General features: G+C 56.1%; 7 protein-coding genes across 7 annotated transcripts; 2 read left to right on the top strand and 5 right to left on the bottom strand.

Moving 5' to 3' along the window:
- Positions 1–254: 254 nt before the first annotated feature.
- B0H18DRAFT_1083413 (uncharacterized protein) lies at positions 255–1,157 on the bottom strand (the record flags this gene model as incomplete). Its single annotated transcript, XM_048031660.1, has 4 exons — positions 255–358; positions 416–497; positions 566–775; positions 831–1,157. 4 exons carry the CDS (start codon positions 1,155–1,157, stop codon positions 255–257), a joined length of 723 nt encoding a protein of 240 aa, XP_047896954.1.
- Positions 1,158–13,074: 11,917 nt separating this feature from the next.
- Positions 13,075–14,928, bottom strand: B0H18DRAFT_988521 (FLU1-II). Its single transcript, XM_048044913.1, has 6 exons — positions 14,800–14,928; positions 14,564–14,776; positions 14,211–14,513; positions 14,017–14,152; positions 13,376–13,947; positions 13,075–13,308 (listed from the first exon to the last, which is right to left on the bottom strand). Exons 1-6 carry the CDS (start codon positions 14,866–14,868, stop codon positions 13,240–13,242), a joined length of 1,362 nt encoding a protein of 453 aa, XP_047896953.1. The 5' UTR covers positions 14,869–14,928; the 3' UTR covers positions 13,075–13,239.
- Positions 14,929–15,200: 272 nt separating this feature from the next.
- On the bottom strand, positions 15,201–16,792 carry B0H18DRAFT_988519 (uncharacterized protein). Its single transcript, XM_048044912.1, has 2 exons — positions 16,325–16,792; positions 15,201–16,304 (listed from the first exon to the last, which is right to left on the bottom strand). The coding sequence occupies exons 1-2, from the start codon at positions 16,668–16,670 to the stop codon at positions 15,490–15,492; spliced, it is 1,161 nt and encodes a 386-aa protein (XP_047896952.1). The 5' UTR covers positions 16,671–16,792; the 3' UTR covers positions 15,201–15,489.
- A 906-nt stretch (positions 16,793–17,698) lies between these two features.
- B0H18DRAFT_988516 (uncharacterized protein) lies at positions 17,699–18,132 on the bottom strand (the record flags this gene model as incomplete). The annotated part of the gene is made up of 2 exons (XM_048044911.1): positions 17,887–18,132; positions 17,699–17,809 (listed from the first exon to the last, which is right to left on the bottom strand). Coding segments are annotated over exons 1-2 (251 nt in total), but the record flags the coding sequence as incomplete, so codon positions are not given.
- A 325-nt stretch (positions 18,133–18,457) lies between these two features.
- On the top strand, positions 18,458–20,541 carry B0H18DRAFT_988515 (uncharacterized protein; the record flags this gene model as incomplete). Its single annotated transcript, XM_048044910.1, has 5 exons — positions 18,458–18,666; positions 18,698–18,699; positions 19,300–19,646; positions 19,698–19,904; positions 19,952–20,541. Coding segments are annotated over exons 1-5 (1,273 nt in total), but the record flags the coding sequence as incomplete, so codon positions are not given.
- Positions 20,430–20,677, top strand: B0H18DRAFT_988511 (uncharacterized protein). Its single transcript, XM_048044909.1, has one exon. It carries the CDS (start codon positions 20,465–20,467, stop codon positions 20,660–20,662), a length of 198 nt encoding a protein of 65 aa, XP_047896949.1. The 5' UTR covers positions 20,430–20,464; the 3' UTR covers positions 20,663–20,677.
- On the bottom strand, positions 20,543–22,192 carry B0H18DRAFT_988506 (uncharacterized protein). Its single transcript, XM_048044908.1, has 6 exons — positions 21,927–22,192; positions 21,830–21,863; positions 21,476–21,605; positions 21,375–21,394; positions 21,250–21,348; positions 20,543–21,196 (listed from the first exon to the last, which is right to left on the bottom strand). Exons 2-6 carry the CDS (start codon positions 21,857–21,859, stop codon positions 20,891–20,893), a joined length of 585 nt encoding a protein of 194 aa, XP_047896948.1. The 5' UTR covers positions 21,860–21,863; positions 21,927–22,192; the 3' UTR covers positions 20,543–20,890.
- Between the last annotated feature and the right edge of the window lie 350 nt (positions 22,193–22,542).

Below are 22,542 nucleotides of genomic sequence, written 5' to 3'. Positions count from 1 at the left end.
TCCTTGAGATTGGTCTCAGGCTTGAGCACGTCAACTGCACAATTCCCATCCATTTGACACCTGACTGGGGTGCTGCTGTACATGAATACAAATCGTGGTTCGCTTGGCTCGGGGAAGCATAACAACTAAGAGTCAAGACCATGGGACAGCATCGGACGTTCTTCAGACGCGACGGCCACAAGACCGCTTCGTGCTATGAGTATAGATCAACAGACCTCCTCGCATGCAGAGGCCATAATTGCACACCTTCAAGATTAATCCCAAAGCGACTCCGTCTCTTCGATGGCCTTCTGCTTAGTCTTCTCGGTCAGTCCCTGGATGACCTCTTTGCGCGGCCTGAAGTTGCGAGCGTTGAACTCTGCATGCGACACGTGAGTACTGAGTACGCATCACGGATCCCTGCGAGAATACCGACCTCCGGTGATGCCATTCTGATCGTTCTGCACCATCAAAATGCGTTCGGACTGAGACCAAGCGACGAGCTTGATGCGGTAGACCTGTCGCCGCGCGTTAAGGCATGCCGTGACCCTGAGCCGGAGCGAATGTTTAACAAGATTGTGCTTACCTTGAAGTACGGGTGCGAGATGTCAGGGAACCTCAGGATTCCGATGTCCACCATGGTCTTCTCGTGACTCTCGTTCTTGTAGAACAGGGTCTCAAAGGAGTCGATGGTCGCTCCCGTCTGGGCCACGATCTTCGCCAGGACATTGATGTCGATCTTGGTGCTGCGAAGCACATCCTCATCGGAGATGAGCTTACTGAACCATCCTTGAACCTGGAACCGTGATTCGTGAGCATCCTCTTCTTCAAGTGTAGAGTGCTGGACTTACCTCCTTGACTATGGCCGCATCGGGCGAACCGTCAAACTTGAATACGTTCACGCCTTTCTTGAGCAGCTTGTCGACGCGGTCGACCTTGCCGTCAGACGGCTCAAGGAGGGAGGCTTGCATCATCGTCGACATCACTTTGTCCCACGTCCTCTCACTCGGCGGGATCCTCTCACTCGGCGGGATCTTCGCAAGCAGATGCAACGTCCCCGAGATCATGATCTTCAGCTCGTCGTCCATCATCTTGACACTCTCCTGGTTCAGCTCCCCGAACGAGGGCGCGAGGTCAACGTGGAGATAATCATCCCTGGTGTTGTCCGTGACGACCATCTATGCGCCCATCCAAGTCAGCCATGCAGTGACAGCTGGTAGCGGCGGCGTATTATGCGTACCTTCGAAAAGTCGAACGATGACACGACCTTGTCGATGCCCCCGACAAGGCCAGGACCAAAAACGGAGAGTAGGAGGCCCGCAGTCATGGTTGCTAAAGCTGAAGATGTAAGACGAGTATGGATGCAAGTATGTAGGGCTCGAGAAGCTAGAGAAAACGAGAAGTTCGCCTGCCTTTTTATACCTCTTGTTGAGGTGGGACCGAGACGCGGGCGCTAGTTTAGACACGGACACGTGACGTACGAACGGACTTTGACGGACACGCGTAGACTGGAGGCACCTCAGTCGAGTACCACGAGGTCGAGACTGAGGTAAGCCGTTTATGTAGCTGTATTCATGGACGATGGACACTAATACTGTGCCTCGTAGACGCTATAACTTTAACAGGTAGATCAATATAATAGTCGAGTACCACGAGGTCGAGACTGAGACGCTATAACTTTAACAGGTTATGAGCCCCGTCCCGTCTTAACTCAACTCTCGTACAAACCGACGACGCATTAAGGGTACAACCACCCGTTCGACGCTTTTCCGACGCAGTAGACCGTTTTTCACACGCATATACCCTCCGAAACCACGCATATACCCACCATGTCCGACGATAAGGAAAAGGTTCTCATCCTCCCGGAGAACTTCCATCTGAACCGCACCAACTGGGTGCAGTGGAAGAGTAAAATCCTCACAATCGTCGAACTGCAAGGGAAGTTGGACCACCTGCTCGGAAAGACGACCGCGCCTAAGCCTGCCGGCGCCACGCCCACTCCAGATGAAACGATCGAACTTGCCAAATGGAACAAGAACGACCTCCATGCGAAGGCGACCTGCACGCTCAACATGGACCTCTCGATATGTGGGGTTGAACCCTTTGGCCTAACGGCGTACGAGTTCTGGACTGCGCTACTGGCAATCAAGGAGAGGCGAAGCGAGCTGGCGGTCATGAACGCCGAGGAGTATTTGAAGAAATGCAAGTACGTCCCTGGCTCGGACATCCACGCACACTTCGAGGAGCTACGCCGTCGTCGCAAGGCGTGTAACGAGATGTCGTCACCTCTCACCGACCATCGCTTTGCTATCATTATCTGCCAGTCTATGGGCGAAGTCTACAACCACATCACAGCTGGGCTTCTTACGAAATCCGATCCCGAGGACGTGATCCTCACCATCCTCGCCGTCCACGACAATGAAATGCTGCGAACTGGACAGCCCCAGAATCCTCTTGGAGCAACGCAGACGGCAGCGTCGAGCGAGCCGCAGACGTCGGCGTTTATGACAGCAGCGAAGGCCATCCAGATCTGCGAGTGGTGCCTGTGGAAAGGACACTCGAAGGAACGTTGTTACTGCGAAGGTGGGGGCATGGCGGGGCAGCAGCCGGCGAACTGGAAGTCGCCGCCGCGTCCGAAGAGAGGATCGCCTGCCGACCTGGCTCATCCCACTACGAACTCAAATGCATCTGCAAACACCGCTTCTACGTCTATCCCCAGTGGGGTCCCGAACTACAATGTCTTCATGGCCACCATATCGCCCGCATTAGCCTTGACTGACCCTAGTGGAACGATACGCGCGTACCTCGATTCCGGTGCGAGCCACCACTACTTCACCGACCGCTCGTCCTTCTCCGAATACCTACCCTTGACGCCTCACTCCGGAAGCAGCGCCAAGCGAGGCGCTGAATTCACGATCATCGGAGTCGGGTGCGTCCACGCGGAGATGACCATCGAAGGACGACGCTCAGTAGTGACGTTCCGCAACGCACTCCACGTACCCGAGATGGCAGCCAACCTCGTGTCGCTGTCCCGAATTGACGGGAGCGGATGCAACATCCAAATCAAAGGTGGCGAGATGCGCATCGCTAGCCAGGATGGAAGTGACGCGATTCTCATCGGGAACATGACGAGCAACAACTTGTATGAGGTTGTCCTTACTCGCATCGATGGTCAGGCTCTGCCAAACGGGACCGGGACGCCTGGAGAGCCAAACGCCTTAGCATCGTTGACGAACGCGAGAGCAGCCGACGTCCACACCTGGCACCGGCGTTTCGGACATGCGAGTGAGCGCACGGTCATGGAGATGGCCAAGTCCGGAGCAGTGACTGGGATGGAGGTCATCGGGGGACTGCCGCTAGGAAAGTGCGAGGATTGCATCCAAGGCAAGCACGCGCGGAAGCCGTTCAAGTCTTCCAGCGTCGAGGAGGACATCCTGGAACGGGCGTACATCGACCTGACGGGACGAGCACGCGAGCCGTCGATGGGCGGCGCTTATTACAGCATGACGATCAACGATGGAGGGTCCTCGTTCAAGGTCCTCGACCTCCTAAAGACTAAGGAGGCGACCGAGACCCTCGACTCGTACAGCGGGTATCGAACGATGGCTGAACTCCAGACAGGGAAGAAGCTTCGCCGGATTCGTACCGACAACGGGAACGAGTTCAATAACGCTCTATGGGCTGCCTTCAACCGAGAGCATGGCATAATCCATGAGATGACGACGCCTTACACTCCTCAGCAGGATGGAGTCGGAGAACGCGGCCATCGAACGCTAGGCGACCACGCCCGGTCGATGCTCATCGACGCCGGCTTACCAGTAGGCTTGTGGGGAGAGGCATACAAAACGGCTACGTACGTGGAGAACCTAACGGCTTCAGCTCGCCAGAAGGGCCGGACCCCATATGAGAGATGGTTCGGGCATGTGCCAAACGTTGCGCATCTGCGAGCCTTCGGCTCAGTCGCCTGGGCGAAGGTCCCTGACGAGACTCGGACGAAACTGGACCCTAAGTCGATTCGATGCATCCTCGTCGGATACACCGAAAACGCGAACTACCGCCTGTGGGACCCAGCGTCTGGCCGAATCATTCGTAGCCGCGACGTCATATTCGAGGAAGGACCGGGTCACCGCATCTTGGCGATCCAGGACGCGCCTCTCGAAGTGACAGTCAATGAGGCTTCGAAGCCCAATGCAGACGAGGAGGTTGCAGCCGAAGAACCCGATGCGCAGCTGGGGCAAGCAGCCACGGGGAGCCGAGGCCTGGAGACGAAGACGTACCTGCTCTGGCGCTACCCGAGGAGGTGAACGCCCCACGTCGATCCGCAAGGACAGCGGTGCCTAGCCAGAAGTTGCGCGAGTCGCAAGAGTCGGATGCGAGAGAGCAGGCGGCGCGCAGTAAAGGCGAGGCCTGGACTGCAGACGACGACGGAGGGGTGGGCCGGAACCAAAGTCCGGAAGGCGCATACATCGCGATGTTCACGGAGGCGTCTCCCGCAGGTCAGGACGGAGAAACACGATGGTACCGTGGAGGGAAGACCCCGGAGTCTTACAAGGAGGCGAGCCGCCAACCCGAGATCTGGACGCCCTCGATGGATAGTGAAATCAACGGGCTAGCGAAGATCAACGCTTGGGAACTCGTACCTCGTACGCCGGACATGAACGTCATTGGGAACAAGTGGGTGTATGCGCGTAAGTTTGACGGGGATGAGGAGGCGGAGGGGAGATGGAAGCCGAAGGCACGGCTGGTGGCGAAGGGCTTCCAGCAAATCCCCGGCATCGACTACTTCGAGACTCACGCGTCAGTCGTCCGGTTCGAGTCCCTGCGCGTTGTGTGTGCCACCGCCGTCGTGCGAGACATGGAGATGGGTCAGGATGACGTGGAGAAAGCGTACCTCAACGCGTCCCCAGAGGAAACAATATACATGGAGCAACCGGCCGGGTACGTCTCTAAGGAATTCCCGACTCATGTTTGTAGGATGGTCCGAGGGCTCTATGGATGCATGCAGGCGGGTAACGATTGGTGGAAGAAACTCGACAAGACGTACCAGGAGCTCGGGTTCTCGCGCTCGCGAGCGGACGAGTGCGTACGTGCGAGGTTCGACGAGGAAGGACTGGCGATCACTACGACGTACACGGACGACATCGGTGAAGCCGCAGACTCGATCACTGGCCTGACGAACGTACGATCCGAGCTTGCTGTGCGGTACCGGCTCAGCGGGGGAGGCGAGTTCAAATACATGCTTGGTGTCCTGATCGAGCGGGACCGGGAACTCAAGACGATGCGCATGTCGCAACGTGCGTACGCGGAGCGAGTGCTTGACCGGTTCGGGATGAAGGACTCAAACCCAGTCCGTACACCGCTCGAACCAGGCACCAAACTGTCGAAGGACTCTGAGCCGGCGACCGCAGAGCAGCGAGCAGAGATGGACAAGATCCCCTACCGCGAGGCCTTGGGCGCGATCATGTACCTCGCCGTTGCAACCCGACCTGATCTCGCGTATCCCGTCCAGCTGCTAAGCCGATTCATGGCGAACCCTGCATATGACCATTGGCGTGCGCTCAAACGGGTCCTCCGTTACATCGGAGGGACTCTCGACCACGGCATTACCTACGACGGGAACCACGTAGCGGGACTACAGCCCACCATCTACTCGGATGCTTCACAGGGCGACTGCCAAGACACGGGACGATCGACGCACGGGCACGTAGTGATGATGGCGGGAGGACCTGTCTCATGGAGCTTGCGCCGCCAGGAAGTGGTGACGTTGTCGACTACCGAGGCCGAGTACATCGCCGCTGTGCACGCCGGGCAGACGGGCGTATGGATCGCGAACTTCATGGATGAGATCTACGTCCCCGTGGAACGTCCTATCGTCATCCGGATGGATAGTGCTGGGGGCGAGAGTTTGGCGACGCGATCCGCGAACTTCTCGCGGGTGAGACACCTGCACATCAGGTACCATTGGTTGCGAGAGGCAATCCGTGGTAAGTTGTTGAAGATTGTTCATATTCCTGGAGCCGAGAACCCCGCAGACATTTTTACGAAAGCCCTTAGTTTACCTACGTTACAGAAACACCTACAGTACATGCGCGTCTCGGCCCAGGGGGAGTGTTGAGGTGGGACCGAGACGCGGGCGCTAGTTTAGACACGGACACGTGACGTACGAACGGACTTTGACGGACACGCGTAGACTGGAGGCACCTCAGTCGAGTACCACGAGGTCGAGACTGAGGTAAGCCGTTTATGTAGCTGTATTCATGGACGATGGACACTAATACTGTGCCTCGTAGACGCTATAACTTTAACAGGTAGATCAATATAATAGTCGAGTACCACGAGGTCGAGACTGAGACGCTATAACTTTAACAGGTTATGAGCCCCGTCCCGTCTTAACTCAACTCTCGTACAAACCGACGACGCATTAAGGGTACAACCACCCGTTCGACGCTTTTCCGACGCAGTAGACCGTTTTTCACACGCATATACCCTCCGAAACCACGCATATACCCACCATGTCCGACGATAAGGAAAAGGTTCTCATCCTCCCGGAGAACTTCCATCTGAACCGCACCAACTGGGTGCAGTGGAAGAGTAAAATCCTCACAATCGTCGAACTGCAAGGGAAGTTGGACCACCTGCTCGGAAAGACGACCGCGCCTAAGCCTGCCGGCGCCACGCCCACTCCAGATGAAACGATCGAACTTGCCAAATGGAACAAGAACGACCTCCATGCGAAGGCGACCTGCACGCTCAACATGGACCTCTCGATATGTGGGGTTGAACCCTTTGGCCTAACGGCGTACGAGTTCTGGACTGCGCTACTGGCAATCAAGGAGAGGCGAAGCGAGCTGGCGGTCATGAACGCCGAGGAGTATTTGAAGAAATGCAAGTACGTCCCTGGCTCGGACATCCACGCACACTTCGAGGAGCTACGCCGTCGTCGCAAGGCGTGTAACGAGATGTCGTCACCTCTCACCGACCATCGCTTTGCTATCATTATCTGCCAGTCTATGGGCGAAGTCTACAACCACATCACAGCTGGGCTTCTTACGAAATCCGATCCCGAGGACGTGATCCTCACCATCCTCGCCGTCCACGACAATGAAATGCTGCGAACTGGACAGCCCCAGAATCCTCTCGGAGCAACGCAGACGGCAGCGTCGAGCGAGCCGCAGACGTCGGCGTTTATGACAGCAGCGAAGGCCATCCAGATCTGCGAGTGGTGCCTGTGGAAAGGACACTCGAAGGAACGTTGTTACTGCGAAGGTGGGGGCATGGCGGGGCAGCAGCCGGCGAACTGGAAGTCGCCGCCGCGTCCGAAGAGAGGATCGCCTGCCGACCTGGCTCATCCCACTACGAACTCAAATGCATCTGCAAACACCGCTTCTACGTCTATCCCCAGTGGGGTCCCGAACTACAATGTCTTCATGGCCACCATATCGCCCGCATTAGCCTTGACTGACCCTAGTGGAACGATACGCGCGTACCTCGATTCCGGTGCGAGCCACCACTACTTCACCGACCGCTCGTCCTTCTCCGAATACCTACCCTTGACGCCTCACTCCGGAAGCAGCGCCAAGCGAGGCGCTGAATTCACGATCATCGGAGTCGGGTGCGTCCACGCGGAGATGACCATCGAAGGACGACGCTCAGTAGTGACGTTCCGCAACGCACTCCACGTACCCGAGATGGCAGCCAACCTCGTGTCGCTGTCCCGAATTGACGGGAGCGGATGCAACATCCAAATCAAAGGTGGCGAGATGCGCATCGCTAGCCAGGATGGAAGTGACGCGATTCTCATCGGGAACATGACGAGCAACAACTTGTATGAGGTTGTCCTTACTCGCATCGATGGTCAGGCTCTGCCAAACGGGACCGGGACGCCTGGAGAGCCAAACGCCTTAGCATCGTTGACGAACGCGAGAGCAGCCGACGTCCACACCTGGCACCGGCGTTTCGGACATGCGAGTGAGCGCACGGTCATGGAGATGGCCAAGTCCGGAGCAGTGACTGGGATGGAGGTCATCGGGGGACTGCCGCTAGGAAAGTGCGAGGATTGCATCCAAGGCAAGCACGCGCGGAAGCCGTTCAAGTCTTCCAGCGTCGAGGAGGACATCCTGGAACGGGCGTACATCGACCTGACGGGACGAGCACGCGAGCCGTCGATGGGCGGCGCTTATTACAGCATGACGATCAACGATGGAGGGTCCTCGTTCAAGGTCCTCGACCTCCTAAAGACTAAGGAGGCGACCGAGACCCTCGACTCGTACAGCGGGTATCGAACGATGGCTGAACTCCAGACAGGGAAGAAGCTTCGCCGGATTCGTACCGACAACGGGAACGAGTTCAATAACGCTCTATGGGCTGCCTTCAACCGAGAGCATGGCATAATCCATGAGATGACGACGCCTTACACTCCTCAGCAGGATGGAGTCGGAGAACGCGGCCATCGAACGCTAGGCGACCACGCCCGGTCGATGCTCATCGACGCCGGCTTACCAGTAGGCTTGTGGGGAGAGGCATACAAAACGGCTACGTACGTGGAGAACCTAACGGCTTCAGCTCGCCAGAAGGGCCGGACCCCATATGAGAGATGGTTCGGGCATGTGCCAAACGTTGCGCATCTGCGAGCCTTCGGCTCAGTCGCCTGGGCGAAGGTCCCTGACGAGACTCGGACGAAACTGGACCCTAAGTCGATTCGATGCATCCTCGTCGGATACACCGAAAACGCGAACTACCGCCTGTGGGACCCAGCGTCTGGCCGAATCATTCGTAGCCGCGACGTCATATTCGAGGAAGGACCGGGTCACCGCATCTTGGCGATCCAGGACGCGCCTCTCGAAGTGACAGTCAATGAGGCTTCGAAGCCCAATGCAGACGAGGAGGTTGCAGCCGAAGAACCCGATGCGCAGCTGGGGCAAGCAGCCACGGGGGAGCCGAGGCCTGGAGACGAAGACGTACCTGCTCTGGCGCTACCCGAGGAGGTGAACGCCCCACGTCGATCCGCAAGGACAGCGGTGCCTAGCCAGAAGTTGCGCGAGTCGCAAGAGTCGGATGCGAGAGAGCAGGCGGCGCGCAGTAAAGGCGAGGCCTGGACTGCAGACGACGACGGAGGGGTGGGCCGGAACCAAAGTCCGGAAGGCGCATACATCGCGATGTTCACGGAGGCGTCTCCCGCAGGTCAGGACGGAGAAACACGATGGTACCGTGGAGGGAAGACCCCGGAGTCTTACAAGGAGGCGAGCCGCCAACCCGAGATCTGGACGCCCTCGATGGATAGTGAAATCAACGGGCTAGCGAAGATCAACGCTTGGGAACTCGTACCTCGTACGCCGGACATGAACGTCATTGGGAACAAGTGGGTGTATGCGCGTAAGTTTGACGGGGATGAGGAGGCGGAGGGGAGATGGAAGCCGAAGGCACGGCTGGTGGCGAAGGGCTTCCAGCAAATCCCCGGCATCGACTACTTCGAGACTCACGCGTCAGTCGTCCGGTTCGAGTCCCTGCGCGTTGTGTGTGCCACCGCCGTCGTGCGAGACATGGAGATGGGTCAGGATGACGTGGAGAAAGCGTACCTCAACGCGTCCCCAGAGGAAACAATATACATGGAGCAACCGGCCGGGTACGTCTCTAAGGAATTCCCGACTCATGTTTGTAGGATGGTCCGAGGGCTCTATGGATGCATGCAGGCGGGTAACGATTGGTGGAAGAAACTCGACAAGACGTACCAGGAGCTCGGGTTCTCGCGCTCGCGAGCGGACGAGTGCGTACGTGCGAGGTTCGACGAGGAAGGACTGGCGATCACTACGACGTACACGGACGACATCGGTGAAGCCGCAGACTCGATCACTGGCCTGACGAACGTACGATCCGAGCTTGCTGTGCGGTACCGGCTCAGCGGGGGAGGCGAGTTCAAATACATGCTTGGTGTCCTGATCGAGCGGGACCGGGAACTCAAGACGATGCGCATGTCGCAACGTGCGTACGCGGAGCGAGTGCTTGACCGGTTCGGGATGAAGGACTCAAACCCAGTCCGTACACCGCTCGAACCAGGCACCAAACTGTCGAAGGACTCTGAGCCGGCGACCGCAGAGCAGCGAGCAGAGATGGACAAGATCCCCTACCGCGAGGCCTTGGGCGCGATCATGTACCTCGCCGTTGCAACCCGACCTGATCTCGCGTATCCCGTCCAGCTGCTAAGCCGATTCATGGCGAACCCTGCATATGACCATTGGCGTGCGCTCAAACGGGTCCTCCGTTACATCGGAGGGACTCTCGACCACGGCATTACCTACGACGGGAACCACGTAGCGGGACTACAGCCCACCATCTACTCGGATGCTTCACAGGGCGACTGCCAAGACACGGGACGATCGACGCACGGGCACGTAGTGATGATGGCGGGAGGACCTGTCTCATGGAGCTTGCGCCGCCAGGAAGTGGTGACGTTGTCGACTACCGAGGCCGAGTACATCGCCGCTGTGCACGCCGGGCAGACGGGCGTATGGATCGCGAACTTCATGGATGAGATCTACGTCCCCGTGGAACGTCCTATCGTCATCCGGATGGATAGTGCTGGGGGCGAGAGTTTGGCGACGCGATCCGCGAACTTCTCGCGGGTGAGACACCTGCACATCAGGTACCATTGGTTGCGAGAGGCAATCCGTGGTAAGTTGTTGAAGATTGTTCATATTCCTGGAGCCGAGAACCCCGCAGACATTTTTACGAAAGCCCTTAGTTTACCTACGTTACAGAAACACCTACAGTACATGCGCGTCTCGGCCCAGGGGGAGTGTTGAGGTGGGACCGAGACGCGGGCGCTAGTTTAGACACGGACACGTGACGTACGAACGGACTTTGACGGACACGCGTAGACTGGAGGCACCTCAGTCGAGTACCACGAGGTCGAGACTGAGGTAAGCCGTTTATGTAGCTGTATTCATGGACGATGGACACTAATACTGTGCCTCGTAGACGCTATAACTTTAACAGGTAGATCAATATAATAGTCGAGTACCACGAGGTCGAGACTGAGACGCTATAACTTTAACACCTCTCCCGCTGCTGCGAATGTAGCCGATGACCAACCAGTCGCACATCAGCAAACCACTGGCAGGTGCTGCGAACCAAATAATATTCATTGTGCCCCTAGAAGTGACATCGCTTCACCTACTTCCCAGAACACGCGTTCAGGAAATCCTCGGTGTACACACCATTTTTTTACCGGTGTTTTCGTTCACCGATGTATGTCTCGCCTGATGCTAGCCTATAATCATGAGTCGAACCAATCGAGACCGCGTAGGTAGCGATTTAGAGGGTAAACGACGATGGACTTGTAGAATAGAAGACGGTTGAAGACGTCAAGTGGCCAGAGTCCTCACCTGATGCGTCCACACGGCGGAGAGGCCCATCATTGAAGTCAGACAGGAGGAATTGAACTTTGCGCAGCACTAGAGACCAGGTGAACATCCGGTGAACAGCATGTCCGGAGCACGTTCCCCTAAGAAATAGGCGCGATAGGTGACATTGGCACTTCTACTCGCATCCTGATCCAAGCGTGTGCTCACCAGGGTAGCCATGGCGTGTCACTGGCGACAAACCTGCCTCCGACGGTGGTCACACAGGTATAAAAGTCGGTTTCTGAAGAAGCCGGAAGACCTGTCGCGAGGAACGACCATTGTTGTTTGCAGTTCGCCGCCCATCTTGCGGTCGGACATGTTATTTCAACGCCTAATCGTGGACATGACGGGAACCAACCAGGGCCGCGAATTACCGGACAGCGCGAATCCGACCCTGCATTCGGTCCATTCAACCGTCAAAGCAATTATGTCAGAGACGCCAAGGACCGTAGAAGCATATCTCATGATAACGTCTACTCACAGGGCCGACGGCGCAGAAGCGCTACATAAGTATTGAAACCCCCGAATCGTCCTTCTCGATAGCCTGGCATGCGGCCATGGACCTAGAAAAAATAGACAAGACCCTGCGAACTCAAGACAACGCTTCAGCGGAGCACCACATCATAGTACCATTGAATCTGCTAAACGCAGCGCAGACCGGGTACCACGAGGCTCTGAGTTGAGCGACTTGAACGCCGCCCAAAAACCTGCATCTGTGTTAACGAATAGCGGGGCAATCAAAGCGACAAGCTGACTGCTGCATGGAAGGGGTCATGCCATATGTACCAGAACGGCATGATGTCGCAGAATCCACTCTGCCCGCGACACGTTCTCTGCGCACAAGGCATTCGAACTGTCGGAGAGCTGGAGGACGTGCTGGCGTACGAGTTCATCGATGTAGGACAGGTGCCGGTGAGCGGCTGCCTGAGGCTCCTCGTGGTAGCTTCGTGGACAGAGAGTGATTCTTCAGAAGACGGTTCACGCTCCACGAGCTGCGGCGGCACACGGGCGAGCGTTCGGCGGTCGCTACTACTCGGGAGCGGTTGTTCGGAAGAAGTGATAGTTTCCGATCAAAAATAGAGGTTCACAAAGCTCGAGCTAGTAGTGTGTCGCTCAGGTCGTTTCAGGTACCATTCATGAGATGAGAAACAGTGCATGGTCGCGGCACTGAGCCTTCAGAGCAGAGGTCGTCGATGCTGTCCACGCGCTTAGCGGTGAAAGCACGTGACCGCGTAGTCACTGCACAGTGAGGCCGAGGTCCTGACCACTCAGGCTGCCACTGCCAGACCAGAGGATGTTCAGCAGACTCGGAATCGTCCTCCTCAATTCTCCACGCACATGAAGAGTCTTTCGGACCCGCGCATTTAGGCAGCAAGTTGGCAGGCTACTCCCGTGGTTCTTGCGCGTGTCACACCGCTGCCGTTGATCACTGCGACCGTAAGTACGTGCTCGACATTCTGTATGGAGCAGTAGTAGGCCCTTTGTGCGAGCGCTGACCACGCCTAATCTCAGACTGGGGAGTCTTAAGGGACAGAGTGGGCATTCTGATTTGAACCGGATGAAGAGCGAGAACACACAGCAACCTTCCCGCCCAATGTGCTTCATTGCGAGGTCGATCTGGTATGGTACTTACACGATTTTCTCCTTGGCTAGGCCATACTCAGGGTTTAGAGGTGATGTACGCCTCCCTTATCTGTTTTCACACGACTGAGCAAATACTCATTGCTTGAGTAGCGTCGGACATGCACTTCGTTACCCATCACGTCGAAAGCGCCACGCGCGTTCGACGCGCACTGGCAGCCTAAGTATGCTCTCCGTATCAATCATGCAAAGGTTGTAGACGACCCGTGAAGGTATCGTACTAGAACGTTTGGACAAGGTGTGCGATCGTCGCTTCCTCCGTAGGCAGCGTCATCTGTTCTTCTAACAGCTATGGAAGTGAGTATCATCGTGAGTCTGAAGGGCATTTGACTCATTGATCGGACCATATGACGCACCTTGCTTACTCCCAGAAACACACCCACAAACTCAGCACCCAACGCCCGGTTCAGGAAGTTATCCTCGTCCAACATGCGCCTCGCGTCGGCGACTGTCCGCGGGAAGCGACGAGGATCCTCCAACCCGACCTCCCTCCTCTCTTCTTCGCTCATTTGTGCCACAGACTTGGCGCAACTTCCAGTCTTCAGTTCCGCCCCATTCAGTACGCCCTTCAACCGAGCTGCCAACACACCCGCGGACACGAGATACGGGTTGGACGTGCCATCGATCGTCTTCACCTCGAATTGATGGGCTCCGTCTTCTCCGCAAACCCTGATAGGCGTGTCTTTGTTATACCATCCCCAGCACGCGTAGGTCCCGCCGGAGAATATGCCATCTTGAACGCGGTTGTAGGAGGCATTGGTGGGTAGGGTGATCGCGCTAAGGGAAGCGATATGCTCCACAAGGGTCTGAAGGAAGGAGCGTTCGGTAGGTGTGAGTTTCTGTGCCAGTGCAGCGTCTGATCTGGAGTCGGGTTCTGTGACAGGCACGCTTGAGTGTAACGACAGATGCATATGCGCTCCACTGCCGACTATGAATGGACATCAACGTTAGCAAAATGGTTCTGTATGGTATTGCACATGATCGCGACAACACTCACGGGTATCGGACAACAGTCGCGGGGCGAAGGTCGCCCGAAGCCCGTGCTTATGGGCGATATTATATATTGTCTCTCGCGTGAAGACCAGAGCGTCGGCTGCCTCGAGAGGTGACATCGGCCCCGTCACTAGCTCGTACTGGAAACATCAACATGGTGAGTCAGACATATGCTTTGAGAATATGATGGACTAATACCTGCGCAGGAGCGGTCTCTCCGTGAATAAAATGCACCTCGATACCAGCATCCTCGACGCAATCGACAATCTCGTCGAGCACGCGGCTCTCGACTGAGTCTGTGCGGTAGCCCGCAGAGCAGCCCCATCCCGCGTCATTCACTAGCTCCGGCGGTGACGTCGCCTTCAGCAGGATGAATTCGGATTCGAAGCCGACCAAGAACGTCAGATCGGCCTCCTGTTTGGCCTCGTCGACCACCTTCTGTAGCATCGTCCTAGGACACAGCGACATTGCGAGCTCACCGGTCGGCGAGGGCATCTTCTCCTGAAACCACGCCATCACGACGGCATGTCCAGGTGCGTACGTGCATACACGGAAGTGTTCAGGTCTATCACATGGACGCATTCATCGGAACTGCTGAATCCCTCCGCGACCTGGGAGCCGACGAACGCGAGAGCAAAACGCAAGAAGTTGAGGCTCGGACGTGGGAGCTTGCAGACCCGTTTGAAGTACGAGACGGGCAACACCCGGAAGCGTACCATGTTCGAGTAATCGACGTACTGGACGCGCACGTACTTGATTCCGCGCTCATTAGTCGCAAGTCTGCAACGGATGTGTACCTCGGTGTCGAAAGCTGGGCTGCAGTGTAGGTCACCGCGAAATTGGAAGTTGCGCTCATACCAGCAGGGAAGAAGATTGGACTGATTACGCTCTCTGCACCCGTGCTGATACTTATGGGCCACTTACGACAGAACCTTACACGCGAATCAAGTTAGTCGTTTGATTGGCAGATCACAAGCATGAGCAAGTCAAATATTGCTTCGTCGTACACACGCACGTCCGGGCCCGAATATTGACATTCGAGCGCTATGGTGATGACATCCACGGCAAATCCTCGGGTTCACAACGTCCACTGGAGTTGAGTCTGCGCATGCATGCGATAGCTATGAGGGGTCAATACCATACGAAATTCACAAGCTTTAGCCACCGTAGTAGACGGTGAGATGATGTAGTGTTCACATAGTCACTTTAGAATGAGATGATTCCATATTGAGACGATGAGTGCGACTATCAAGCAGCTGAACGATGCGATCGGTGACTCGTAGTACGGTAAGTACTATGTACCGTTTTCGAACCTCAAATACCAAAGCTTGAACTGGTAAGCGGTCGTACAGTACTCAGCAACCGTGCCGAACACAGAAGACAATGTGAATGGTAGACCACTACTATCGTTTTACGAATACGTCACCTTGTCCATATTGAGCAAACTACGAAGAGCAGGAGGCATCGAACAAGAACACTAGCACGTACGACTTGAGATCTCCTCTATCTTTAGCAGGATGGGTTTCCAATTCTCCTGATTCTCGAATACGTAGGAGTTTTTATCCACACACACCCCGACGCAAAGTTGAGGGAACAGCTCGTCCAGGAAGTGTGCGATCTTCGAGATGTCCGCAGGATCATCTACTTTGGTGGCACTGAAGAAGCGTAGCTGAAGAAGCCCATGCCCCGCAGAGTCGGACACGGCGCCACGAGAGCCGCCGCGCTGGTCGGACGCCGCCGGCAGAGGGGGCAGCTTCAGGAAGTCATCCGACAGGCACTTGCCAGTCAGGCTCTTCAGCTGAGGGCAAGCGTGCACGACCGCTCGAAGCGCTTCGGGTGTGAAGATGGCCACCTCCACGACGAGGATCCGCAGCATCGGCCACGCTGCCAACATAGAAGGCAGAGGTATGTCGATAGGACCACGGTTTCTGCCAGGGTAGACGTAGATGTGAGCTCCCGGAGCTGGCGAAGCTGGAGCAATGGCTTCGTCAGGGTGAGGAACATCGGTTCCGTGCCCGCACGTCTCCTCGAGACCACTCGGGTATGTAGTAGTATTGCAAGCCGAGGTAGAGCCTCCGTAGGGACGACGCATTCCGGTTACCCAGTGGCTCCAGGCCTCCGGAAGCGTGAATGGGTACTTGCAAGGATCACTCTCGCTATCACGCTTCACCTCGACGTCCACTAGGTTGGGTGCGACGATAGCATCGAGAATGACTGCGGACTGTCCCATGTTCGCCTCAATCTGCAGGCGCCGTAGTCTTGCAAATGTGCGGATACGCGTCTTGTCCCAACCTGAAGCTCCCCGTCGTCACCCGTGCGGCTCGAGAGCACGACTTCGATCCTCAGATGCGTAAGTGTCTGGATCGTCGACACAGACGCAAGGGCACCTTTCATCAAAGCGCTATACGGCTCCGATATGTGCAGCACGGAAATATTTTGAGCGACGAACTGGTGATCCGGACCTGGCGCGAATGGATGCCAGAAGCCTTCATGGCCGAGTCGTAGTAGCTCCAGCGTTTGCACGTTCAGGAGGCTGCGAAGTACGCTCGGGAGCTGCGTCTTGAATGCGTGGCGCTGCCTGCAATACTCGAGCTCTTCGCCATCAGAGTGGCCGCGCTCTGAAAGCCGGAGAACACGGATGGTTGGTGAGATGACCATGGCTAGGTCAGGGGTGGCATGGTCCCATTCTAGCTTGCGCAAGTTGGGAAAGAGCGGTTTGTCGTGTGCGTGTTGACGGAGATAGAAGAAAATGGTCGAATCCAGTCTCTCCGAGATGCCATAATGGAGAGAGCAGATGAAGTACGCATAATACTCGAAGCGGGACCATTCGTCGGACGAGATAGGTCCTGGTAGATGATACTGTGCATATCGATACATCATGACTACGGCGTTGCCACAGAATGTTTAGTGCTGGAGACTCACATAGGTACGATGACTCGGACGATTGCCAGCGTGCGGATTGACGTCTTCGGGCCAGTCGTCGTTTCCTTCGTAGTCATCTTCATAGGGGTCGTCTATCACCGGACCTTTGAAGCTGGCAAGAGCGAAGTTCGGGAGGACGCCACAAGCGTGGATGAGCTGTTGCTCCCTCCATAGAACCTCCACGGCAGGCCTTTGAAATGCGCGGCATGCTCGGGCACACCTAGCAAGGGTTGCCTGCGCAGCGTACATGCCTTTAGTATCATGTAAACGGTCGTGTTTGCTCAGGGCATATGGCGACAGATGCTTGAAGATCTCTTCTACCACATCAAGTGGAATATGGGGATGCGCGTACGGCAGCATGGCGTCCTGCTAAGTAGACTCGGAGGTGGGGAGAGGTAGAGACGGATGTTGTGGACAAGCGGAACTCTGAGTCGCCAACCGCTCTGAGGTATCATTATATAATTACTCGCCGAAATCGAGTCAGTGCATGCACGTTTGGGGTGATGCGGCTCGGACGCGCTCTGAAAGCGAATTTTTCCTTGTACAACCAAAGAGAGCAGTAGTGACTCCGCAACGGAGCTTCGCGAAGCCGTAATCAGCGACGTCAATTGCCTTATCCGGCAGTCTGAGACTCTGACTCTGAGCTAACCGGATCGGGGATACTTGTGGCTAACCCAGCAGGCTTTGCAAAACGGACCAGATATGCACAAAACTCTTCAAAAACAGCTTTTGAATTGCTTTGCATGCTATCATTATTGTTATAGATGCTCAGAGGGCGGGACGTAATACGCGTTGAAAGAAAATGCAAAGGTCTGTCTGTTTTTAGCGGGAGGGCGAGTCTCTCGTTTGCACGGCTGCCGAAAGCATATTCCTGCCTTCGGAAACACCCAAAATATTCATGCATGCATTGAATAAGTATAAGAATGGTACTATGCGAAAAGAACCCGCGGACCCTTCGATTGTGTGAAGTTGTGGGACAGCTTTGCCTCCTCCCCACCGCACCAGGTAAGAACCTCGATGGGTGCAGGTAGACGCTCCCGCCGGGGCTCCGCCCGTCCTCTAGCACGCCTGCAACCGCCCGCCCCGCCGGCGTACCTTGCGCGGCCTCAACGTCGTCTTCGCCTTCGATGCGCAACGTGAGCGACTTCATCGACGCGAAGCCTGAGCCCACGATGAGCGACTGCCCAGAGAGGGTACGCCGCACGCGACGGGGCGTCTCAGCGTCTGCGTCCGCGTCTGAATGACCATTGAGAGGAAGAGTCTGGGTCTAGCCTTTTGATCATTCTGACAATCACCTGCAATCACCTCCTCCGTCATTTTGTGCGACACCTAATACTCGGCACGGTGGCGGAAGGAGACGAACCCCACTGCAGTCCGCCCCAGAGTACTCACTCTGCAATTCGCATAAGATGTGCATAACTTATCATACTATGCGCAGGACTCCCATTAATACTTACACACCCCTCCCCTCCACAATCAAGTCTGTGAACGACCGCAACAATCGTGACGACTCCTAGTAGACAGCCAACATGATAGGCAACTCCGTTCCGGAGTACATCTTCATCCGCACCTCCATCGCTGGCCTCCGTCTCATAGCCCCTCTGAGTTTTGTCTACATATTCGCCAGCTGGCGGGAAGGCCGGTTTCTGTACTCTCCGTGGCTCGGAGCATACGCGCTGGTTGAGGTGTGCTTCTACTTGTTCGTATATCTCCCGCGATCCTTTCTGCTTCAAAAGGTCAGTCGTCCGCAACTACCGTGGCCCGAGAGGACCCCTGGTTATATGCATATGGGGCAGGTCTGATCCGCGACTTCCGGGATTTGGCCGTTTCGTCCGAACAAAATTGGCGATTTGCGTCTAACAGCTACGTCCGCATCGTTGGCTACGGTGGCCCAAGTTGGGCGGCACAGTCACAGTGTCCGGATTGCTGAAAACCAACGTCCGACGACCTCCGCTCTTATACGCGCTTTTTAGGCGGGGTCCAACGTTTTGGACCTAGCTGAAAAAGTCGTAATAAAATCTGGCTTGTCCGAAGGAGGAGGAGGAGGAGTAGGAGGGGCGGATAGTCGCACGATTTGTCCGCACTTTTCCTCAGGGCTCTACGGACGGACTCGTCATCGATACAGGACTCTGTTGGGACTCTGCCCTCCGAGGGGTGATTGTGCGTCGACGCTGTGCACGAGAGCATCTGGGCTATCCATGTCCGGATGCTCCTCACCCCTCGGGCGACCGCGAAACAGACACGCTCCCCTTCGAAACCCCCAATTTCGTTAGGATTTGATTCAGGCTTTCTCCCCAATTATCAGAGGTCCTGGCCCGGTTTTCCACCTTTCAGCGTATCATATTCCCGTGTTAACACGTCCCTTAGGCTGCAACCCATCCTCCTCCGCTCTCTCGCAAGGAGCGCGAAGCGCTCTTCGGGAAATGTTTCGTCTACATTGCCCAGATGAACATGGCCTCCGGCTGGTTCTTCGGCGGCGATGTTTCGCTCATCAAGCGCGAGAACATGCGGGAATGGCTCCTGTGGGCCCTCTTCGGCTGCAACCGCGGCAGCGCACGGCCGGAATGGGATGATGAAATCGAGGGCTACTTAGCAATATTGGACAATTACGTGGGCAAGCCGCTGGAAGACGGCTGGAGCGAGGCGGCCAGGTGCATGCGCCTGACGCTGGATCCTGTTGTCATGCTGCACAGGCCGCTGGTTTGGTACATGGTGAGTCTCGGTTTCTCAGCCATACCCTGTCGGAGGTCTGACCACGCACAGATTGTGGGTCTACTCGATACGGTGACTTGCGTCCGGTTGGCACTCGCAGGGTTCAAGCACCGCGACGCCGGAAACCCTTTTTCTTCCTTCCCTTTCCGGCTATCGTCGCTCTTCTCGCAGCGCACACCCGAGCCTTCACTCGCGTACTGGTACCGACCTCATCGCTCAAAGACCAAACAACCCGTCGTTTTCCTCCACGGCATCGGGGTGCGCTGTTTGTTTCTTCCATCAGCACCGTTCTGACATGGCTGTAGATCGGGCTCTGGCCCTACGTCACGTTCTTCCGCGAGCTAGCGGTCCATGACCCAGACGTAGGCATCATCGCCGTCGAGAACCTCTCCATCTGCATGCGCATCGCCCCACCGCCCCTCCGACGCGCCGACATGCTCGCCGCGCTCACGAACGTGCTCCGGCACCACAACATCTCCACGTTCGTCCTCGCCTCGCACTCCTACGGCACCGTCCTCGCCGCGCACATCCTGCACGACCCCGCGCTCGCCCCGCGCGTCGTGTCCACGATGCTCGTCGACCCGATCCCGTTTTTGCTCTACCTCCCGGGCATCGCGTACAACTTCGTGTACCGCGAGCCGCGCTCCGCGGCCGAGTGGCAGCTGTGGTACCTCGCGAGCCGCGACCCCGACATCTCGCGCGCGCTCTCGCGGCACTTCTTCTGGACGGAGAACGTGCTCTGGAAGGAGGACCTCGAGGGCTGCGAGACGGCGGTCGTGCTCTGTGGCCAGGACCAGATCGTCGACGCGCGGGAGGTGATGAAGTACCTCACGGGCACCGAGGATGTGACACTTCGGTGGAGCAAGGACGGCCTGGAGGTGCTGTATTATCCGGACCTGGACCATTCGAATCAGTTCAACTCCAAGGAGTGTAGACGGCCCATGGTCGAGGTGTTGTCGAGGTTCGTGAATAATGGGCGCGTGATAGAGGAGCGATCGAAGCTGAAGGAGGCGTAATTCCGAAACCACTACTACTGTACTATAGCACTGACCGCTCATTCACTACATAGATGCGACATAACAACCTGTATACGCAAGACATCTGTAACATAGACACGCAAGACGTATGTAACATAGACTACTGATACGCAAGATGTCTGTAACATAGACTATCAGTGGAGTTTTGGTAGAAGCGACAACCAGCATGAGCCCCATAATAGAAGGAGGAATGTGCTACTAGGCGTATCAGGGAACCGTCTCGGAGACAACAGAGCCGAACGTTGGCATTCTCCCAGGGGCAGCTTCGAAGGCTCTCGCCCAATTGTCCGCTCTAATCTTGCAATGCGTGCAGTTCTTGAGGGAACTGCGATACCTCCCGAAGACGCTGCGGCCTTCCTGGACCTCTCCTGGGCCGAAATTGCGGAGGTCGTTGGTGACCGACCTGTAATACGTGTACCACAAGTTGCAACTTTGGAGACCACCCTTATGCATGATGACGGGAGGGTCGTTGGCATCGCGCATGATGTGAATCCACTTCTCCCGATAAAGGATCTGAGTGCGTTCGCGTCAGGATTCTGTATGCTCAACAGCCGGTCAACGGAAACTGACCCAGGGGATGAATGTCTCCGGCCAAGCGCTTGGAGCGCCGTCTCAACATCGGTGCCAATTGTTCGTAGCGCAGCTTCGTCGACGACATCGGAAAGCTTCGCTTGGTCGCGTATGCAAGGACATCCATAGGATGTGCCCGAACTTGCGATCTGTAGAACGTATCCGAGTCAGCGACGAGTTCGTACAGACGAATGCACGTCACTTCACCTCATTGATAGTCACATCTCTCACCGAAAGCGTCCATTTGATAGACATCCGCAGCGTCAGCGACGCTGCGAAGCATGTCAAAGGAAATGGACCCAATGTCAGGTCGTTTCCTATACATATACTGGAACAGTAGTTCCAATGTTTGCTATCTTCCTTCAGTTCAAACTCGCCCCGACTATTAGGCACGCCGTCTCCGAGCAGGCCCTCCGAGTATTGTCGATTGTCCTCTGATGGACTTTGAAGAGCATTCATCGCAAGAGCGTATCTTGAGGTCAGCGTCGCCAGCACGAACTGAGCGGTTTCATTATTGATGCATAACAAATGAAGATTCAACGGACATACATTCATCAGAGACTACCCTTCGTCGACTTCAGATTGATCGATGTGCTGAGCAGACATCGCGCTTGCCCAAATTGCAGCACCGTCATCAAACTCCATTGTTATAGAAATGTTATGCGGGGTATACCGGGCTAGTAGGATTCGACCGAGTCCAGGAGGTCGACAACCAGACGATGCAATAAACAGTGGGAAGGGCGTAGGGTGCAACAAGGTTCAGATTCGCGATGAACCTAGATCGCATCCTTGCATCGTGTAGAGGCAGCACGTTGCGCGAAGCAGAGTCCTGGGAGAAACTCCTTCCAATATGCACAGTACTCCCCTGTATGGAAGTGCGCTAACTGCTCTCCGTTGAGCTCGATGAAGAACCGAGTAGTGGTATGCAACGTCCAGTGCGTCATTGCATCACAAGGGACTTGATTGACCAACGTTTTGACTTCCTTCTCTACATGCTATGGCGTCATGGGCGTAGCTTGCGCTTGGCTGTACGACCTGGGAATGTGCATTACCGTCGAACGCTCGAGCGCAAGGGGCCTTCGCCTGTCTGTCACGAGCCACAACGCGCCATGAGAGAGGATGTCATTTCGAATGCGTATCCCACACTTCTTGCTCCTGCAATGTAGATCATATATAATCATGGCTTTTGCTTCCGGTGTCCTTCAAGACACGTCATCGAAACCTCGGCCTCAAACAAGGCCCTCGCCGCAGATAAAGCTCGACACGTCCAGTTGGGTCCCGAAGACTCA

The sequence above is a fragment of the Fomitopsis serialis genome, assembly GCF_022376445.1.
Source record: "Fomitopsis serialis strain Sig1Antser10 chromosome Unknown B0H18scaffold_12, whole genome shotgun sequence".
In the NCBI taxonomy this organism is placed as follows: Eukaryota; Fungi; Basidiomycota; class Agaricomycetes; order Polyporales; family Fomitopsidaceae; genus Fomitopsis; species Fomitopsis serialis.
This window is presented reverse-complemented; position numbering and strand designations above follow the sequence as displayed.

Excerpts from the sequence above, each read along its gene's own strand:
- B0H18DRAFT_988521 (XM_048044913.1), bottom strand. The coding sequence starts at position 14,868 with ATGAGCGCAACTTCCAATTTCGCGGTGACCTACACTGCAGCCCAGCTT. Across the intron at positions 14,514-14,563 it reads TGATAGACCTGAACACTTCC|GAGAAGATGCCCTCGCCGAC; the intron begins GTGTATGCACGT and ends GCGTGGTTTCAG. Across the intron at positions 13,309-13,375 it reads TGTTTCTGGGAGTAAGCAAG|CTGTTAGAAGAACAGATGAC; the intron begins GTGCGTCATATG and ends TCACTTCCATAG.
- B0H18DRAFT_988519 (XM_048044912.1), bottom strand. The coding sequence starts at position 16,670 with ATGGTCATCTCACCAACCATCCGTGTTCTCCGGCTTTCAGAGCGCGGC.
- B0H18DRAFT_988511 (XM_048044909.1), top strand. The coding sequence starts at position 20,465 with ATGAAGTACCTCACGGGCACCGAGGATGTGACACTTCGGTGGAGCAAG.
- B0H18DRAFT_988506 (XM_048044908.1), bottom strand. The coding sequence starts at position 21,859 with ATGTCTGCTCAGCACATCGATCAATCTGAA. Across the intron at positions 21,606-21,829 it reads AGCACATCGATCAATCTGAA|CAAACATTGGAACTACTGTT; the intron begins GTCGACGAAGGG and ends GAAGGAAGATAG. Across the intron at positions 21,395-21,475 it reads GGACGCTTTCGGTGAGAGAT|TTCGGGCACATCCTATGGAT; the intron begins GTGACTATCAAT and ends ACAGATCGCAAG.